Source organism: Drosophila subpulchrella, chromosome X (assembly GCF_014743375.2).
Source record: "Drosophila subpulchrella strain 33 F10 #4 breed RU33 chromosome X, RU_Dsub_v1.1 Primary Assembly, whole genome shotgun sequence".
NCBI classification, from domain to species: Eukaryota; Metazoa; Arthropoda; class Insecta; order Diptera; family Drosophilidae; genus Drosophila; species Drosophila subpulchrella.
The window spans coordinates 25,790,975-25,810,353 of NC_050613.1; the positions used below are offsets into that span (position 1 = coordinate 25,790,975).

Sequence of the window (19,379 nt, forward strand, 5' to 3'; positions counted from 1 at the left end):
ATCACCTGCCATTGATGGTCGACTGCGAGAACCCCAAGATATCTGCATAAGGCAGCTCGCTAAGAAAAGTGGTGGTGGGAGCAGTATCTCAAGATTTCTTGGCGGTATAAACAACTTTAAAGGGGCTTACATTTCAGAAATATCGATTTTTAATAGATGAAGCTGGATTTTCTTTGAAAAAGCTAAAACGATAAATTCGATAAACAATTAACAACGATAATTTCGATTTTTAATAAATGTCTCTTTCTAAAAACTCAGATAGTTCAATGGTATTTCGTGTTTTGATAAGTAATTAGTACCGATAATTACTTATTTTGTAAATTAGTCTTGGTATACACTCATATAGTTAATTTAATGGTTGTTTCGATTACTATTTACTATCGATAAATTCGATTTTGTAATTTTATGCTATATTTTTGTAAAAGACTATGTACAACTTTGCAGTTATGTATCTTTTCTCATAAATATTGCTCTTTTTGTTAAGGATTAAACATTTTTAAAATTTCTTTCGTTTATGATCTATAAATACTCTTTGCTGGATTCCCCTATTTAATTTAAATGGGCTCAGAGCGGTGGTATCCCCTGATGTGTTCTTCCTACCAACAATAGTTTCGCCTCCAGTGGGGCCAACCCAATTATTAGCTGACCTACTTTGACACAAACGTCCCATCCGAAGTCTTTGGCTTTGGCTAATTGAGCAACAAACACATAGGGCGCAAATCCGCGAGATTTCAGCCGCTTATTGATTAATAACCATGGAGTATCTGTGATTTACCTAAGCAACCGTGGTCAACTTAAAACGTGAATCACTGCGAAAGCCTAGGCTAATGAATCATAAACAAAATTCAAATTAAAAATAAATGTTTGTTGTCTACAAATAGCCAAAAAATAACAAAAAAAAATGTGATTTCCTTGAAAACAAAAGACAGCGAAAACAACAAATAGAAATGTTTTTGGCGAGGTCTTTACAAATCAGTCAGGGGGCGACTCTCTGTCCATATAGGCGATGAGTATATATGTATATATATCTATATATTTTGTATATCTATCCGTATCCCAGAGTATCTGTATCTGTATCTGTATAATCATGTACCTGAGTCGCGCGTTGGCGTTGTTATGGATTGTTGTTGATTGCCGCGTTGTTGCTATTGTTGTTGCTGTTGTTGCCGCCACCGCCGCTGTCTAATTATTCAGATTTTTACTGTAATATATAGTTTGGTTCGCACAATTAAATGCTAATTGCGTGCACTTTCAATTGAACAATTTTACATAACTTTATTTGCGTTTGTTTTGTATTTCTTGTTTCTTGTTTTTTGCTTCTTGTTTTTTTGTGTGTTGCCGATTTGTCACATTACACAATGGGATGCATGCACATCCTCTCTTTATCTTCTGATGGGTTAAACGGCAGACATTCGGGGGTTGGGTTGGGATTGTTGGGGTTTTAACGGGGGAAAAACAAAACAAAAAGAAAACGCATTTGAGATCAGGTTTTCGGGTTGAAGTTTAGCTTAAATTTCAGTTTGTTTTGCCAGTTTTGACCCTTTACTCTGGCAAACTTGCAGATACTTTTCTATCTTTTTCTTCCGTTTCTTTCAACCGGCTAAGAGTTTCGCGAATTTGTTGCTGCAAAGTGCGTGTGAAACATTCAACAAACTAAAGCTGATTTCGGATACACACATACACACACACGCACCGAGAGTTTTCCACTTTTCTTTGTACTTGGAAAAACAAGAAAGAAAAAAAAGAAGAATTTTTCAACTGTTTAGCAGGAGTATTTCTCTTTTCTGGTTGAGCAACAATTTTTAGCTTGATATCTTCTTCAGTTTAACAATATTTCGATTTTTGATTTTCCTACGCCTCTGAGTTGTCTCTTCTTGGCCGCTGCGTTTCATTGGATTTTCTCGCTTTTCTTTATGTAGTTTGTTTGTTGCGCGTCGTCGTGGAAAGCTGAACTACGTCTGACTGCTGCGGCTGCTTTACTTTATTTTTTTCGTTTCGTTTTGGTTTTTTCTGATATTTTTTTTTTTTTGTTATTTTGCGGCTGCGTTCTCGGCGCACGCGCTCTCTTTTTTGCCACCACCGTCGGCACAGTGGGCAGCTCTCACCCGCTCTCTGGCAACCCTGGTGGACTGGACACCAGGGGGTTGCTGGGAGAGCGAGGGACGGAGAAAGAAAGCCGCAGAGCGAAAGCGAGAGACAGAGAGAGAGCCGGAGTGCTAGGGGTTGGTTTGCGAGTGCAAGGTTGCATGCGATGCAGCTGTCGATTGCCCGCGAGTGGGTGGCTCAAGTGGTTGAAGTTGCCAGCAGGGTTGCCAACCCCATTTAGAAAGCAGGATATTCGAAGAATAACATTTTGACTATAGTTATGGATGCAAAAATGGTTTCAAGGCAGTTAAAGTAATTATTTTCATAATATACTCTTCAAGTGGCTGCCTAAATTTATTTATCATAAATATATATTTATTCCAGTCTTGATACCTTAATTGCAGACTTAAGGAAACACTAAATAAAAATAGTGACTTATAAGAACAATTTAACTGGCTAACAGCGTTAATCAGCTAAGCATCTTAATCGTTTCCGATAACCACAGATTGCCAAAATGAGATGACTATTAATAAGGCTTGGAATAGTCAAAAAAAAACACAGCAACAAATATGGAAAGTGACTTCAACTGACAAATAAATACATTTAAGAGTTACCGAAGCATTGATGACTGGGCTTTTGGAATTTTCCAGTATTATATTATTAAATTCTGATTAGCCTAAACCTAAAGGTTTAACTTTATTAAATAGGCTTATTCCGACCAAAAAGAAGGAATCAGAAATACTTATAGCTTTGATAAGATAAGTCTTTTTTGTAAACCCAATCTTTTGGCTTTTTTATATAGCTATTCTATGGCTCTTAAAAAAGTAATTTCTTTCAGAAAGCCACAAATATGAATTACGCAACAAAATAATGTTCGAATTATCAGTAGAAGTAAAACCAAAGGTCCCACGTTTATAAGCCATCAAACTGCTTACTGTGGTATTTCAAATGAAATATTGGACTTTTCTGGGAATTTCCAGACTAAACTATATTAATTTTTTTATTTTTCGTTGGGTTTATTTTTTTGGATTTTCCGGAACCACTCTTGTAATGCGGAAGCGGAGTAATCCACGTTCCGAGGGCGTACAATTCTCTCGTTTCTGTTTTCTGGCGTATTAATTTGCATTTTAGAGACTCGGGCCTGGTCTAAACATTTGCGTCAATGTCAAACCGAACGGCTGTGGCAACAAAAAGCACGTTGTAAGAATAACACAAAACGGCAGCCGACGTATCGACCAACAATAACAAAAGCGTTAGCATATCGGGTCGGCGTCATCGGGTATCAATCGTATATTTAAACCAACTGAGCAATGAATGAACTGCGCGCCGCTTTCCCGAACGAACGATCTGCGTTCTATAAATACGACCAAATTATCCCGCCGTCAATCACTGTTTGATCAAGTGTTTGTGGGCCAAGTGCAGCAGCCAAAAAAAGAAACGGGGGCAAACGAAAACAAAAAGAAATACAACTTTCACACGCGTGCTTTAGTGGAAATGGGAAATGACTTTTCCATATTGACGCACATTTTTACCGCTCGTATCGTTCGTATTATTTTGGGATAGATGGGGGAGGGATACAATCTTTTGGATACAATATCTATAACCTATAACGTTCGACTAGAACACGTCAACTGAATTAGTTAATCAAGCAAAAGCGTAAGATAGCCACAAGCGGCCCAGCGAAAAAGAGCGCGCCTCGCAGCTTTGCTCTCTCTTCCGAGCTCTCTCTCTGTCGCTTACCATGTTTATGCCTTAAATTTCATGAACTATTGAATACGTGATGGCAAAAAGAATTTGTCATGCTTAAAATATTGATATGCGAATATTTAGTCAATAGAGCTAGAGTATAAACCCAAAGCTTACCCTCAGATTAAAAATTTCAATTAATTTTATTGGCAAAAGAGACAAAATTACTAGATTCAAATATACAATTCGACGTATAATTGTTAATTACAAATTTTATCACAATTTCTAAAAATTGATTACGCATAAACAGAGTCTTTCTCGCTCTCTCTCTCTCTCTCTGTCCCCCACTCTCTGCGTAAAAGTGAGAGTGAAAAAGCGTGGGCACATTCCACGCTCTTCAAGTGTGTGCATCTGTGTGTGTGAGCGTGCTGCGATCTCGTCCATCTTCCGATTACGACAACGCTGCGTATGCGTGATTGGACCTAAAATATTGCGCATACGCGCCTTGGTACAAGCCAGAGTTGTATGTTTTCCCTCGTTTCTTTCGGTCACCATGACGTCACGGACGTCGAGCTTACCGCCAACGCAGCTTATCTTCTGTCCACTCTCTCTCTCTCTCTCTCTCATTCCCAAAAATAATAATAGTAAAAAAGCACTAAGACACGCGCCAAAGAGAACGCTTTTTGGACACTCTCTCATTCTCCCGCACTTCCTCTTCCTCTCCTCTCCACACCTATCCCCATCTCCCTCTGACCACTGGCGTTTCATTTGCGAGGGAAGAGCTCGCCCACGCCGAATCGCTTTCATTGTTAACTTTATTTTTTGTGCGTTTTGATTTTCGTAGCAGAATGGAATAAATAAATATATATGGATGGATATGTATGTATTAAGACAGTCGTGGTCAGAAAAATAGCAATGCAATAATGTATTTGAAATATTATAAGTAAAGAAAGAACTTTATATTTTGTTAATAAATTTCATAAAATTCAAATATATTACAACTTTTATTTAATTTTAAATGTATATAACTAAAATTTGGTATCAAGAAATTTAAAAAAAAAAATTAAGTACTTTTACAACTATCCCAACTTCAACATACATACATATATTATTGAATGTTAAACCCTCTGCATATCATCTATCACCTGGCTTTAAGACCTACATATATAACTGTATTTTTCCCTACAAAATGAACACCACATTTATTCATAAGGATCTATCTAATATTTTCGACCTACAAATATTAAAGTGTTCGCAAAAGTGAGATGAAATAAATCCAATTCTAATGAAATGAGTAATAGATTATATTAGATAACAAATAATGAGTGATATTTGTCTTTCCCAGCTTATACAACAGAGTGGGTAGATTATGTATACAAATATGGGTAGGTAGATAAACAGCAATGTAAATGTATATTCATCTATATATTTGTATGTATGTATGAACCTGAAGAGGCTTTTTGGCAAATTGAGCGAAATATGTCGAGGGGCTCCAATGTTCGCCGATTTTCAATGCCGGCCGGCGATTTCTCTGGGTCCCCAAACCAAAACTCCCCCATAATACCTATTTATGCTATATATATATATACATATATACTTTCGTTCACAGTACGATCTCTGGTAACTGTACATTGCCAGTAGGACGAAATGTAGAACGCAATTCCAAGACAAACAGCAAAACAGCAAAGAGCACAAAAATGTGGGACTCGAGCAAACGAAACGCAAATGAAATGGAAAACAAGACATCAAGAACAGCAACAGCAACAACAGCAAACTTGGATGATGATAGCTACCTGTTGTTGTTTTTTTGTACATTTTTTATTTATGCAAATAGTGGGGGAGGGGGGGTGGTGACAGTGGGTTGTCCCCAATCAAAATTACGTCTTATTCTGTGTGACTAAGGGAGTGGGTATGTACACAGAGAAAATTCTGACGTTCTCATCTGAGTTGAAAATGTTCTTAAAAATAGAACGACATTTTTAAGTTGAAAATGATTTTATTTTGCTCGAATCAAGTTGAATTGGGGGTATTGTATACTTAAAAGTTGTTAAATAAACTCAATTAAACTTTTCTCTTCTCACCATTTCGTTCTAATATTGAGAACATTGCTACCAAAATGTACTTACACGGTTTTTGAGAACGAATGTTCTCAATTCAAGAACAATGTTCTTGGATATTTCTCTCTGTGTATGTATGTAGGTAGTTGTTTTCATCTTTTGCGTGGGCAGACCAAAACCGCCGCCCACGCACCGCATGCTGCGATAGCCACGCCCACCCACCGCCTACCTACCACCCACATTCACCCACCGCCCCCTGTGTGTGTGTGTGTGTGTGTGTGTACTTTTAGAGGGGGTTTCCCCTTTTTTCTGTTCAAGCGCTGATTGTGTGCACTCAACTACTTCCTACAACAAGGATTTCCGAGTCAGGTACGACAGTAATATTTTATGGGAGTTCATGTAAAAACAAAGCGAATAACTAACTTTTATGGGCGGAACTGTGGAGTTGGAGAAAGTCACAACAGTACTCAAAGGGGCCTACAAAGCACAGTTTAAAACTGTGAAAAACAATTGCATACAAAAGGGGTTATAATTTCAAATGTTTTTATATGTGAACATGGGATTTTTGAAGTTAATAAGTAATCCTCCTTTCCCTTTACTTTATTTTTTTTTAGATAATTCAACGTTTTTTTCTTTTAAAAACATTCACAGTAACCTATTAGATTTAATATTATATATTTTATCTAATTTTCTAAAATAAAAACATGCAATACTATATCAACACACTATTAAAAGCTAGAAATTAGAAACTTTAAAAGTTCCAATTTAAATTTCAGCTCCATTTGCTTTTGTATAATGTGTAATGTATGTACTCTATAGCATTTAAACAAAAGCCATATAAACCAAGAACTTGCCCAATACCGACCATGATATCCATGATCCCTCCCACTTCCTTTCAATCAACAAGAACCACAAAGTAAATATGAACAAGATACAACAACAAAATTTGACGCATGACATGAAAAGCCAACGAAACGAGACAGAAATGTTCAGCTTGAAGACATTTTTCCGGCATTCCGTTGATAGAGAACCCACAGCCCACTTGGCACAGAAACTCGGATAGTTGGATGCGCGGATACTGGATTCACAGATACGACAAAAAAAAAAGATTGCGCATATATGGGCACAATGAAAAACGCAAACGCAAAACGCACACACCAAATGAGAAATATCTTTTGTATTAATAGAGGCATGTTTAATATTTTAATTTCAGGGGCCGCCGTGGTGCCACGCTTCGTGCCTTTGTGGGGCAAGCTGGGATTGGGTTGCGTTGACTTTTGGCTTTTGACTTGCCACGACGAGAGCCGGAAGTGCCACAATGGGGCAAACTGTGATGACAGGCCAGGCCACCTGGAAATATGTCGGATTCCACTCCAAAGCAGACACATTTCGGGCAAAAACTTTTGCAAGTAGAAGTGCATTATCTTAAAGGTTGTTTCTTATCACTGATCTGACTAAAAAACCAGATGTATAAGGCAACAAGTTAACTCATCAAAGAATTAATTAGAATAGTTCTACATATTGATTGGATTAAACCTGGCTGATTGATTTCTTATCCATTTAAATAAAATTTTTCTAAAAGTACCTTATTTTCTGTATTAAACATCCATCATATTTTCAGTAACTTTAAGGAGTAGGTTTATACAACCTTTTAATTAAGTTTTTATTGACTAGAAATGTTCTGCATATTGATGGGATACAACCTGGCTGGTTGATTTCATACCCATATAAAACCATATTTCTTTAAGACAAAACTAAAATCATAAAAGGTACTTTCTTTTTTATACTAATAATCCTATGTATCTTAAGTAACTTTTAAGAGTATGTTTACAGCACCTTTTCAGGCGTAAAACAAACAGATACATGAGTACAAAATAATTCAGAAATCCTTACATCTGTATTCAAATATCTTTGTATCAAAAACTTCCACTTCCCCTACGATTTCAAGATCTCTCTGTGAATTTTCCCATGGACCCGCCGCCCAAAAGTATGCCATCGAAAACTCACCTTGAGCAGCGTGAGAATCTTCTGGGAGAGGTCGTAGTCAAAGTTCGAGTACTTGGAGCAGCTCATGTCGTAGATGAAGACGAGGCCGGCGCGCTGCGTCTCCGAATCCTGGAGCGCGCTGTCCAGCTGATAGACGATGCCCTGCAGCGTGGTCGTGTGCGAAACGCTCAGCGGACTGTGTCGATTGGCGGTGAAGAGGGCGATTGCGGCCCCACTGGAGGTGCGGGCGGGCTGAAAGCACAAGTTAAATGGTTATTATCAATGTATCCCAAGGGTCAGCAATTAAATCACACACTCACCAGGATGGTAAACTTGCCGGTCTGCAGCTCGGAGCGCAAGGGCTCCACATCCGGATCGATGTTATAGAGATACTCCTTGAGTCGGATCTGTTCATGCTGCTCGTACAGCGAGACCGCTCGCGGTATATCGAATTTACGGGCGTACAGAAACTTGACGGCTGTCGTATGCGATATGTGGCGCCTCACGGGCGCACCGCCACCACCTCCTCCATCGCCCGGTGCCGCCGGTAGTTGCACCTGCAGCTGCTGTGTGTGTGGCGGCAAAATCGCTATTAAGTTCTGCGTGCTGCTGGCTGAGGAGGAGGAAGCTGACGGGGATGTGGCTGTCGTCGTGCTGCAGTTAGCACCCAGGTTGTTGCAGAGATCGATGAATTGTTTCACAGCCTGCAAAATAAGTTACAAAAAGTAAAGGGAGAATATGAGACATTTGTTTGCAATATTAGTAACATCAATTAGAACTGCATGATTTCATTAAGATGATCTGGTAATAACCAGAAATCCATCAAACGACATTCTCTTGTGCAGTTCTTGGAAAAAGTAAGGCTATTGTATTGGGAATCCCACTAAATATAGATTAGATTATTATATAAAGCCACAAATAAGAAACCAAATTCTCCCATAAATATTATTAAACAGATCTTCCAAAAAAAATTAAATATTAATAAAAATATCCCGCAGTAAATCATAACGAAATTCCTTTGAATTAGGGTCGAAAGCATAACCTATTTAGTCTTATGTACAAAAATAAATTGTTATCAGCAACCAGTTTGTAGAACTTCCTACATTTGACAGGCATTTTGACTAAAATTTATGGGTTATATATTTCCCGGATCTCTGAGGCCGTTCCTCATCGATTTAATACGATTAGATTCCATTACATTACGAATTTATGTGAAATTTAACTGTGACAGCACAAGTTTATCGCTTTAATCCAGTATCTGTACAATATCTTGGAGATCTTAAAAGATAGCCTCATTAAAAACCATCTGCAGTGAGAGAACGGGTTGGGTCCTCCATCATAACCAAGTGAATTTACGACAATTGGTTAAATTACGGAACTAGTTCTGCCACTCTGACCCACATTAAGTGGTCAACTGGTTTCCGCTTTGCCATTGCCCATTTGATTCATGGGCATTGAATGGGATAGGATAGAATAGTATAGTATAGGATAGGACTGAGAACGAGTCTGAGCAGATCAATAAAACCGCCGTCTTTATGATCGGCGGAACTAGTTCAGAGCTGACGGATCGTAAATTTGTGCAGTTTATGGAGTGATGCAAACTCGGTGTTCTCACGATATCGTGATGCTGTGCAATTAAGCACGGTGATCATCTTTCATTTTGAGTTAATGGCTCACGCCCATGATCACATCACTGCTTATAATGTTACAAGTACTACGTACATATAGATTTAGTATGCACATTGTGCAATGCTACGGCACTGTGCCCACCTTATCTTTCGAGATTAAGTGTGTAAATGGGTGGTATCAACAAATGTGCCACCTTTTGGCTTTTCCGCTTTCAGTCGAATTATCTTTATCTAGCAATTTCCGCGACATTATTCGATAACGCTTCTTTAAACACGTATAACATTGTCATTATTTATTTTGGTAGAGAGATAATATATGTATACTCTCCATGTTTCTGGCGAAAAGTGCAAGTTTCATTCAATTCTTAATGGGTCAGCCTCTTCAGTGGCTCTGGGGTGTGTTGTTGGCCCCGTTTCACCACATCAAGGTTAATGCAATGCGAGGAGCCAAAGCCACCAAAGTGTCGGATCAACGAAATTAAAGCATTATACGCCGGGTGGGAATTGCTCAATTAATGGCAATTCGTCATTATTGGCGTACCAATTGAGGCCTTTTCTTTATCTCGCTCTCTCGCTGTTTGGTGTTTTTTGGGCTTTCCAGTGTTCATTCAACGCCGGTTCTTCTTGGCTACAATTAACCAGGTGCAAATTCCATCGATTTTCCAATGCTTTATTCATTATTTCAGAGTCCTCTTCATTCAAGCGATTTTCTACGCTAACTAATTAGCTATTTCACATGCCAGGCACGAGTATAGGTATTATTTTACCGACACATATATGAAGGTATGTATACAAATGGCCCAGAACGGAACTGATTCGAACCGATCGAAACCCACCTGTTCGCGGCTGCGACGTCGTTGATACAGATGCACCATGTTTTATTATTTCGATAATCAAATATTTGTGATTTAAATCACTGACGGTTCAATTCGCACTTTATAACACCTGAACAAAAATTAGGATATATCCTGCAGATGATGAATGATGATATAGGGGGCTCTCTTTTCGCGACACGCCGCGTCCGAAGTTTCTTGTGTACTGAAAACTGCAAATACTCGCGACCACTTGGCTTCGATCGCCGGGCAGAGCGGAAGGCAGCGCTGTCGACGTCGCCGACTGATAGCGAATACACTGCGAGAAATGCGGGTCTGGGTTCGAAGTTAAATCGCTTTAAGTGAACTTTTAAGAAATCACAGGGACCTTTTAATGAGATCTTCTAATTAAACTAGTTTATTTCACTTTGCTAAGATCAAATTGTAGTAGTTCCAATAAAAATAGGTATAGCTTTAACCTTTTATCATTATAAAACTGTCAAAAGTAGAACAGTTTTTTTCTAAAATAAGTGAGTTTACTTAAAATATGACTTTAATCCATAAGCTATTACTTTTCATCTTATGTCTAAAATATCGAATGTTACAATTTTTTGAAATTTTGAAAGCTCTTTAAAATGGCACCTTTGGAAATCTGGTTTGAACCGTGGGCTTATGCGTCTTAATTATATTAAGATATTATAATGTTTCCCTACAAATTCATTAAAACACTGTAATTTTTCAATAAGTTAAGACCCCAACCCTTCCAAATTGAGAAGTTCCACCCCAAAGTCGAAAAGTTTCCCCAAAAGTTACGACCCTGATCTTAAGTTTAGTCAAGGATCAATCACATCTTGAAGTATAGTATTACAAAATATTTTTAAATGGGATTTTGCTATTTTTTCGATCTGTGTATCGCTGCTGCTCCGCTGCGGTTAACGAACTGCAGGGGCAGCCAACACGTTGAGCGGTTTCTCGGAAACGGAGACGCGGGCGGCGCCAGCGGAGGCATACCAACAATTTGAGTCATGCGGGAGTCGCCGATGGAGACGAAGCCACCGTAGTACCGGTACCAGAGCCACCATATGTCACCCTTCGACCGGTGCACAGTGGTACAGATCGGTGATAGCGCCGTTGTTTGATTAGTGCTGCGACAAGCGATACCTTATCTAGCAAATTGTGTTCGTAAGAACACCAGCTTTTATCTGGCAAAGTTCGCCGAAGCTCCCATTCATTGAACCCAAAACCTATCAATTAGCATGAATTGTTGCTCTACGAGCTCACATTCGTGTGCGAATTCTTATAAATTAATTTGTTTTTGTGCAAATTCACGCTAAATATTTAAGAATTGTCATGGGTTTTTGCAAAACAATTCGGAAACCAAATATCCGTCTTTGGGTTTCGTATGAAAAGCATTTTCTTAAGAAGGAACTAATTCTGTAGGTAGATCTGTGGAGACCAATGAGACGAACCTTTCTTTGGAAATTTTTTTTTAGACATGATACATTTTTTATCTCTAGAAATAATGAAATATTTTTATTAAATCAGCATATTACTCGGTGTATCTATGGAACAAAAAAAATTATTATTGGATAACATTAATAAAAATATTAAAAACAAAATGAAAACTATTTTTCCATTTTACACATCTTGACCCAGTGTGCGGGTCCAGGGATTCCTTCGAAACGGATTCTGATGATGTGAGGCCCGAAAGAGAGGTGAGCGATGCTATGCGTCATCGTATTTATGATCCTCACCTCTTTCCTGACGATCGTGTTTGTTTATCTCGCGTCTTTCTACGAATACATTATCGCGACGAAGTCAGGGAACAGGGGCTTAATGCTTAATGGTTATGACATAAGATATTCAATTCTCGCTTTTTTCAAAGGAAACGAAATATGTCCCGTGAGGAGTCGAAATTGGAATCCTATGATTTGTAATTGGACTATTTCCGTTAACGAGAAAAAAGCAGTTCCCAAAACTGGTTATATGCATATGTAGGTACATGTGTGGTATTTGTTTATAATGTGTCATCCGTCGGTTGTGGGTTTGTTGTTTATTTGTTGTAGTTGTTAGCTGGCCTAGGCCAACAGGTCACCAAGTCTTGTCTAATTTTAGATACTTGCTAATGGCCCCGCGGGCGCTACTTTCACTTTTGCCTCGTGGGGATCACAGGGGCGGGTCGAGGCGGGGCTGGACTGGACTGGAAATCGAAAAAGGTTTATCGGAGAGAGTCGCCCGAATGCCCCGGATTGTGACTAAGTTCATTGGAATGGGTCAGCTGTGGTGGGCAGTCCAAAAAAAAAAAAACAACGATTGTTTGTGTATGCTGATGCGCTGATGTATCAGTTCCATGAAAGAATCTCAATCAATCAAATGAGAAATGTTTACAAAAGATCATTAGTTTCTTTGGTTCTAAAAGAGATTTTAATGATTAATTAAGATTTTATGGTAATGCAAATAAGAAATTAATGTACTATTCTCTTTGTAAGCTACAACTTTTTAAACAATGTATAATCAGGTATAGTATTTTGCAATATCGCATGAATAATCAGTCTTATTGTTTGTCATTTAGCTATGCTAAAGAAAGAAAGAAAGCGGTTGAAGAAGAGAGATAGAGAGGCGGAAGGCGGTTCACTCACTTCCGGTTTCGGTTTGAGTTCTGGTTATGGTTATGATTACAGTCAACGTAAATCTCTTGGCCAGAGCCAGTTAATAGAGCAACAACAACCCCGCCGCCAGTCTTCTTAACTGTTTGCATGCAAAGTAAAAGCGACAGACCTCGCAAACTGTTCCGATCCGTTCCATTCCGTTCAGTTTTTACTGAGTTCGGTTCGGTTCTACCTGGAAACTGTAAAACCACTCGGGGCCATGGCTAAATCGGTGTCTCCGATCTCTGGAGAAGAGTCTTTGCCGCTGTTAACGGACTCTGAGCATGGAAGCCGCTGGTTCTGAAAATCATCCAACGATCAGCGATTGGAAAACTCCCAGTTAGACTTGCTTGCAGAAAGACCAAGACCAACCCATGCTGATTGGGCGGAGAAAGCAGAAATGGGGGAGGACTACTACTACCTATCAATTGATCAGCATAGTAGTTACTGTACCCAGATGATCACTCATCATTAATGATTTCACTGCTGACTAATCTCTGGTCGTGAACAATTGCTCTGTAGTAAATGGAGCATTCAATCAGAATATATTTACGCTGAATTGCACTCGGTCAGTGAGTTGACAAACCAGTTGGGTCAGTGGAAAGAGTTTAAACAGAGCTATACAATCTTTATAAAGGGTGTGTATTATTAAAGTTTCTGATCTGAAACGGATGGCCTAGTTTACGTAGAAAATATAGATCTAAAGAGATTATTTAAAGTCGAATTTCTATGCAAATGTGTTAAAGTCCCACTTTATCTTGGTTATCCATTTCTCGCATTGTAACCATTCAGTGAGCTCGGAAATAACCCTCATCAAGCGAATTCCCCAGGCCCTCCCCCACGATCCTCAAGCAAGGCATTCGCCATTATTTACGACTTCATTCCGGCTCCTTTCGACGATTTCCTTTCACAGGATGCAGGATATTGCTGACAGATTGTTGTCTGAGAATATTGCACAGTTTCCACAGCAGGAAACGCACACAGTGAAGGGGGTATCTGTTTTTTTTTGTTCGCAGGAGGGGCTACTTCCTTTCACACTTTCGCAATTGATTCGAAATGCTCTGCTAAAGCGCATTTATTATGCTTCCGCGTAATGCGCAGTCGCAAATTGGTTTACGGGGAGTGATATGGGGGCTTTTGAGATGACGATGAGGTTGAGGATGAGGAGGGCAGAGAAGAGCTGACCCCATAGCGGATTGTGCCAACTTGGAGCGGGACAAAAGACCGCTCAGTTCGCATTTTGCCGCTACAGTTCAACCTCAATGTGTGGAAAAAAGTTGGATTTGTGAAGTAAAAAACTTCAACTCGTACTTATAATACGATACGGATTTAAAGAAAATGAGTACATAGTTTTAATGCATACTAAAAAATAATATTGTAAATATTTTAAATAAATATTTTATAATACAAACTCAAACTCTCAAACTTGTATGTAAATTATTTTTTATAAATAAATTATAGTTATCAAAGAATGCATTTTTAAAATGCCCACCAAGAAACACAAAGAAAAGGTATAATATCTGTTTATTAAGACTTTGTCCAAGAATATCCACTATGCTTTTCAAACGGTTTATCTTCATTGTCTATCCGTATACCCCCCTTTTTAGACCCCTTTCCCATTCCGCCACGCCCATTTGCATATGAACAAACGCTTTTAGAGAGAAATGTGCAAAGAAGCAGCGGCGAAATTTCATTTGCATGCGAATTGATGTCGGGTCTGGGGTCTGCCGTTCAGCTCGTGTTTCTTGTGCGATGAGATGTGTTACATATGGTACGAATCCGAGTTCCAAACGGAACTTGGCCAATAGCAGAAGAAATGCGAGGCGAAAAACAAAAGAAACCAGCTGTTGGCTAACGAGGGGCCAAGGGAGATGGAAATGGTAGTGGAAATGGAACATGATTTCATACTACCAACAGCTGCTATGAATTTTCGGAAATATCTGCTAGCATATTTCATGGAAATAGGTGAGCAATTAGAATGTATGAGTACAACATACGGATAACCGAAAAGTAGGTCTTTCTTAAAAAAAAAGCATGCAGTACAAATGGAATTTAAATTCAGACATTTTATTTTTATAGAACTGCCTTTACTTAGATTTATTCTTATTTAATGGCTGATTTTATGAGAAGATTACAACAAATCTCTATAGACAGTTCCCAGATCTAACAGTCTTGTTTCCTGGTATTGGGCAATTTGGTACTTGTTTTTACGAAACTCTCTTTCTTTCTAGCCAAAATGAAGTGTAAGGCTTTTATTTAATGTCGGATCTGATAAGATATGTATGTGGCTACTTGGTATAACTAAGATGGGTTCTTTTCTTGCCCTCTCTCTGAAGATAAATACAGCATCAGCGATAAGTGAGTAAGTTGTTCTGGCTTTCCCGGTAATTCTCAGGTGGGAAGGCAACTTCAGAGAACTCTTTGTTCGATGCTAATGAACTAGAGAAGAAAGAACAAGAAGAAGAAGAACAGAAGAACACATAGCGAAGCTGCAGAGAGAGCAACAAGTTGAAAAGGAAAAGAAGGAGCAAAAAGGCCACAAAAACTATCTATAAATAGCCCAGCAAAAGCACTGCAAGTGAAGGAGAGTAGGTACTAACTACACTAAAAAAAAAAAGCATATAAATATCAATCATGACATGGCAAAAAAGCTTAAAACCCGACTTCAAATTTATTTTAATCTTTTAAGAACGAATTTAACCAAAATTTCTTGATTAAAATAATTTGAACATATAGTTTCGTAAAATATAATATAATAATATAAGTTCTACTTTTTTCTTGTGTAGCACAAAAGAGAGAGCCACGCAAAGAGAGCATCCTGGGATGAGAGAAAAGCCAAGCAAAGCTTAGAAAGTAAAAATCAAAGACATGTGCGAGAAGGAGATGGACAAACGCACACACTCACACACCTTGGCAATGCACAGGAAGAGACGCTGATGACAGCCGCTATCCTGCTCCCTCCCACTGCCACTGTTGTTGTTCCTGTCCTCCGGCTTGTCCTTATTCCAATGCGTTCGCTGCATTTTAGGGCATTTTTCACACAAACACAAACAGACACACACACAAATACCACTATATTGCACGCACAAAAACAAATAAATAATAATAGTAATAGTTTAATTCCACATCACAGCGAAACGACGCGAACGCACGAGGCGGATGGATGAGAAGAGATGAACGCGCGTCGACTGACAACAAACAATGAACAGCGAACGGCGAAACAGCGAAACGGCGAGAAACGCAGCCAGCAGCCGCTGCTGGCGTCGGCAGAGCCGCTGCGCATGCGCACAAGAGAAAGAAAAGCGCACAGTGGGCCACGCGGACAAGAACTGGGATTTTAAAATTTCTTTTCATATGTGACCTGTATTAATTATATTTTGGCTTAGTTTCCTCCACATTTCTATATTTTCTATATGTTCTACAAAAGTATTCAACAAATATTCTGTGGAAACTAAGACTTTAAGTTGATCATACATTACTGTACATACATACATTTTTAAGCCCATTTTTTAATAAATCGTGTAATATAAAAAAGTTATCTCTAAGAAAAAAAATAATTATAAAAATCATTTTTAAAGAAACAAATATGATCTTGCAATGGCAAAGCCATTTTGCCCACTGTGGAGCGGAGAGAAGCTGAGCGAGTGGAGCTGCGCAGTACGCCCCATTACAAGGCGCAGTTGTTGTTGTCGCTGCTGCCACTGACACAATTCAATGTCAGCCGGCGATAGAGAGAGGGGGCGAGAGAGCGGAGCGCCGATGTTAAAACTAAAAGGATGCCCATTAACAGTGATCATGATCTGTTAATCGCCAGCTCGCACAGTGGAACGAATTGTAGCAACAGTGCTCTTTTTTATATCTAAAATTTAAAATTAATTTATGATATATTAAAGAGAGTTCTTAAAAAGCAATGTAAACTTAAATTAAAAGTAACTAAAATACATACATGTATTGAAAAAAACATTTCGACAGGCAGTCTATATAACATTTACGCGGTCGGATTCGCCCAATTTGAATTCCACATTTTTGCTGTTACTAACTTTGTTTCAAACCCATTTATTGAGGAGTTATAAGGTAATTTTTAAGGCCCACTTTTTTCCCACTGTATTCTAACAGAGGTGCGCATCGGGCTCAGTCGAAAGCCGTCAATAAAAATAATCAAAAAATGCGAGGAAAATAACTAAATCAAGCTTAAATCTTAATGCCCAAAGGCACGGCTCGCTGAGCGGCTTTTGTGATTAATTTAATTTATTTTCTTTTTTTTCATGACTTCTTATGAAAGTGTTAAGAAATTTCGCCACAGTTTCGAGTGTCGTTGGAGCAAAAAAAATTTCACTTGCTTCGCGTACGTCGACGACGACACACATATGTACATTTTTGTACATATGTATTCTACATATGCGAGTGCTTTTTGTTTTCTACCATTTGCGCATGATTATTGTTATTATTTTTTCATTATTATTACGCTTTCTTGTGGCGCGCGCGCTCCTGTCTTTCGATTATTTAAACAAAACGCTCGCTTAAGTCTGTCTCTTTTCCGCTGCCCCCTCGCACCGCCTCCCCCTTTTTACCCCAGGGGGCGTGACATTGAGACAAGACAAAAGACTTGAGCATCACGCTTCTGCTGTTGTTGTTATTATTATTATAATATAATTACTATTACTACTATTGTTGTTGCCGCTGCTGAGCACAACACATCAGGCTGAAAAAACTTTCTTTTCAATGCGTTTTTATACACAAATCCGCATTGAAAAGAAATCACCGCAGCTTAAACACACATATGTTAATACCGATGAATCGATCTGATTGCTACAGTCCTACTTCAGTAAGGAAAACGAAAACCCACAACAGTAGATCCTCCAAGTCAGGGGAAAAAATATCGATCATACAACATACAATTCATCTTAAAAAATATGGGATTTCCAACTAATTCTATTAAACATCTCTATAGAAATGTTTCCATTGATATTTTAAAGTAGTTCGAGTGTAACATAAAATCTCAAAAAAAAAGGAATATAGTTAAATTACTCATAGTTTTAAAAATAAATTTTAAATTTTATATATCTCTATAACGCTGTACCCATTAAGAGAAATGCGACTGTACTTGGCGCCCTCGAAACGAGTTTGATCCACAAATTAGCCGCCGTTGTTGACCCCATTCCCCATAGAAAGTGATCACAAATTGGATTAGGGGCCTTATCATTCCCCCTCCCCCATTAAATATGTATATCTATACGATTACGCAATGGAGCAAGATTCGGAATCCCCCGAAAACAAAAAAAAACATGGTAATGCCTTCATGATGCGACACATTTCTCCAGTTGGCCATGGAACGTGACTAAGCTGAGCAATTGAAAGCATTTCTCATTCTCCATTTCGCCAGCTGAAGACTTCTTATATCATGTACCCAACTTAAAACTTGCTTTATTACGATGTTTTTAAATTGAAATTAAAAAGTACAAAGTGCGTGATAGATTTGTTTATGCTGTTGGACGTTTTGTAGATGGTATACTATATGTGTAAGACTAGTTATATAATTATTTATTTTTCAATATACTCAGGTTGAACTTCTATAAACAAAGTTTTTTGATAAGAATAGCTCTAAAAAAAGCAAGTTCCATCTTAATACCGTTTAAAAACTTCAAACCTAAGGTTCATAGTTAAAGGATGTCAAAACAGTTCTGTCTGTCGAATACTTTTTAGATGTGTTTTGATAAAGTCTGCAGTCCGAGGCAATAAACCTATAGACTTGGAGCGTACTTGGCAGCCCTCTGGGATTCCATATTGGACTCAATTAAGTCTGCCACATAGCCATTTCCCTTCCGTCCAATCCAATCCGTTTTATGCTTCTGGCACAGCCAATGGGCAAACTGCCAAGGGAGCATAACAGCCTTAGAAAAGCAAACAAAACAAATGAAATGTTGCCTTTTTAATTATCAGAAATGGCTAAAAACTTCCAAACAGGAGAGAGAGCCAAATGTGGGAGAAACCATAAAAAAAAAAACAGCAACATGTTTTCTGACTCTATGTAGGCCAAAACAAATGAAAAGCCCTCGGCCCCCACATTTAGCACCATATCTCTAAACCTCCCCCAAAACTCATTTCTTTTGCACAATGTAAATCGGTCAAACCAATCAAAAGCGAAAAAAGAGCAACAATGCCCCTAAGAGTTCTTTCAACTTGCTTTTTACGTGTTCGTCTAGTTTTTACACATGAAAAAAAGTCACAGAATTAGGATTTAAGTTTAATTATCAAAATAAATGCATACATAAAAGGAGATATTTTAATTTTAAATTAACCATGTCTAAACTTGAAAATTCATTATTATTTAACGTGTATCTATGAAGGATGACACTGAAATACAATAATAAGTAATTTAAAACGGGTGCATGCAAAAACGCCTAGTGCAATAACGCCCATTTTGTTCAATCTTGAGATTCTAACAAAAAATAAATACAACAATTTTTAAAATTATAT

The 19,379-nt window shown here is 38.3% G+C and overlaps 1 protein-coding gene across 6 annotated transcripts in view; it reads right to left on the reverse strand.

The window, feature by feature from the left end:
* Positions 1–19,379, reverse strand: part of LOC119556119 (tyrosine-protein phosphatase non-receptor type 9) — a 38,967-nt gene that overhangs the window by 13,053 nt on the left and 6,535 nt on the right. For 2 of the 6 annotated variants that reach the window (XM_037868002.1, XM_037868003.1), the window contains exons 2-3: positions 8,135–8,518; positions 7,836–8,066 (exon numbers count right to left, since the gene is read on the reverse strand). In XM_037868002.1, coding sequence (XP_037723930.1) covers positions 7,836–8,066; positions 8,135–8,518 — 615 coding nt within the window. Of the gene's footprint in view, positions 1–1,093; positions 1,926–3,609; positions 3,693–7,835; positions 8,067–8,134; positions 8,519–10,278; positions 10,414–15,811; positions 16,063–19,379 lie in introns of those variants that run through there. The other 4 variants (XM_037868000.1, XM_037868001.1, XM_037868005.1 and 1 more) reach the window with 4 other exon arrangements.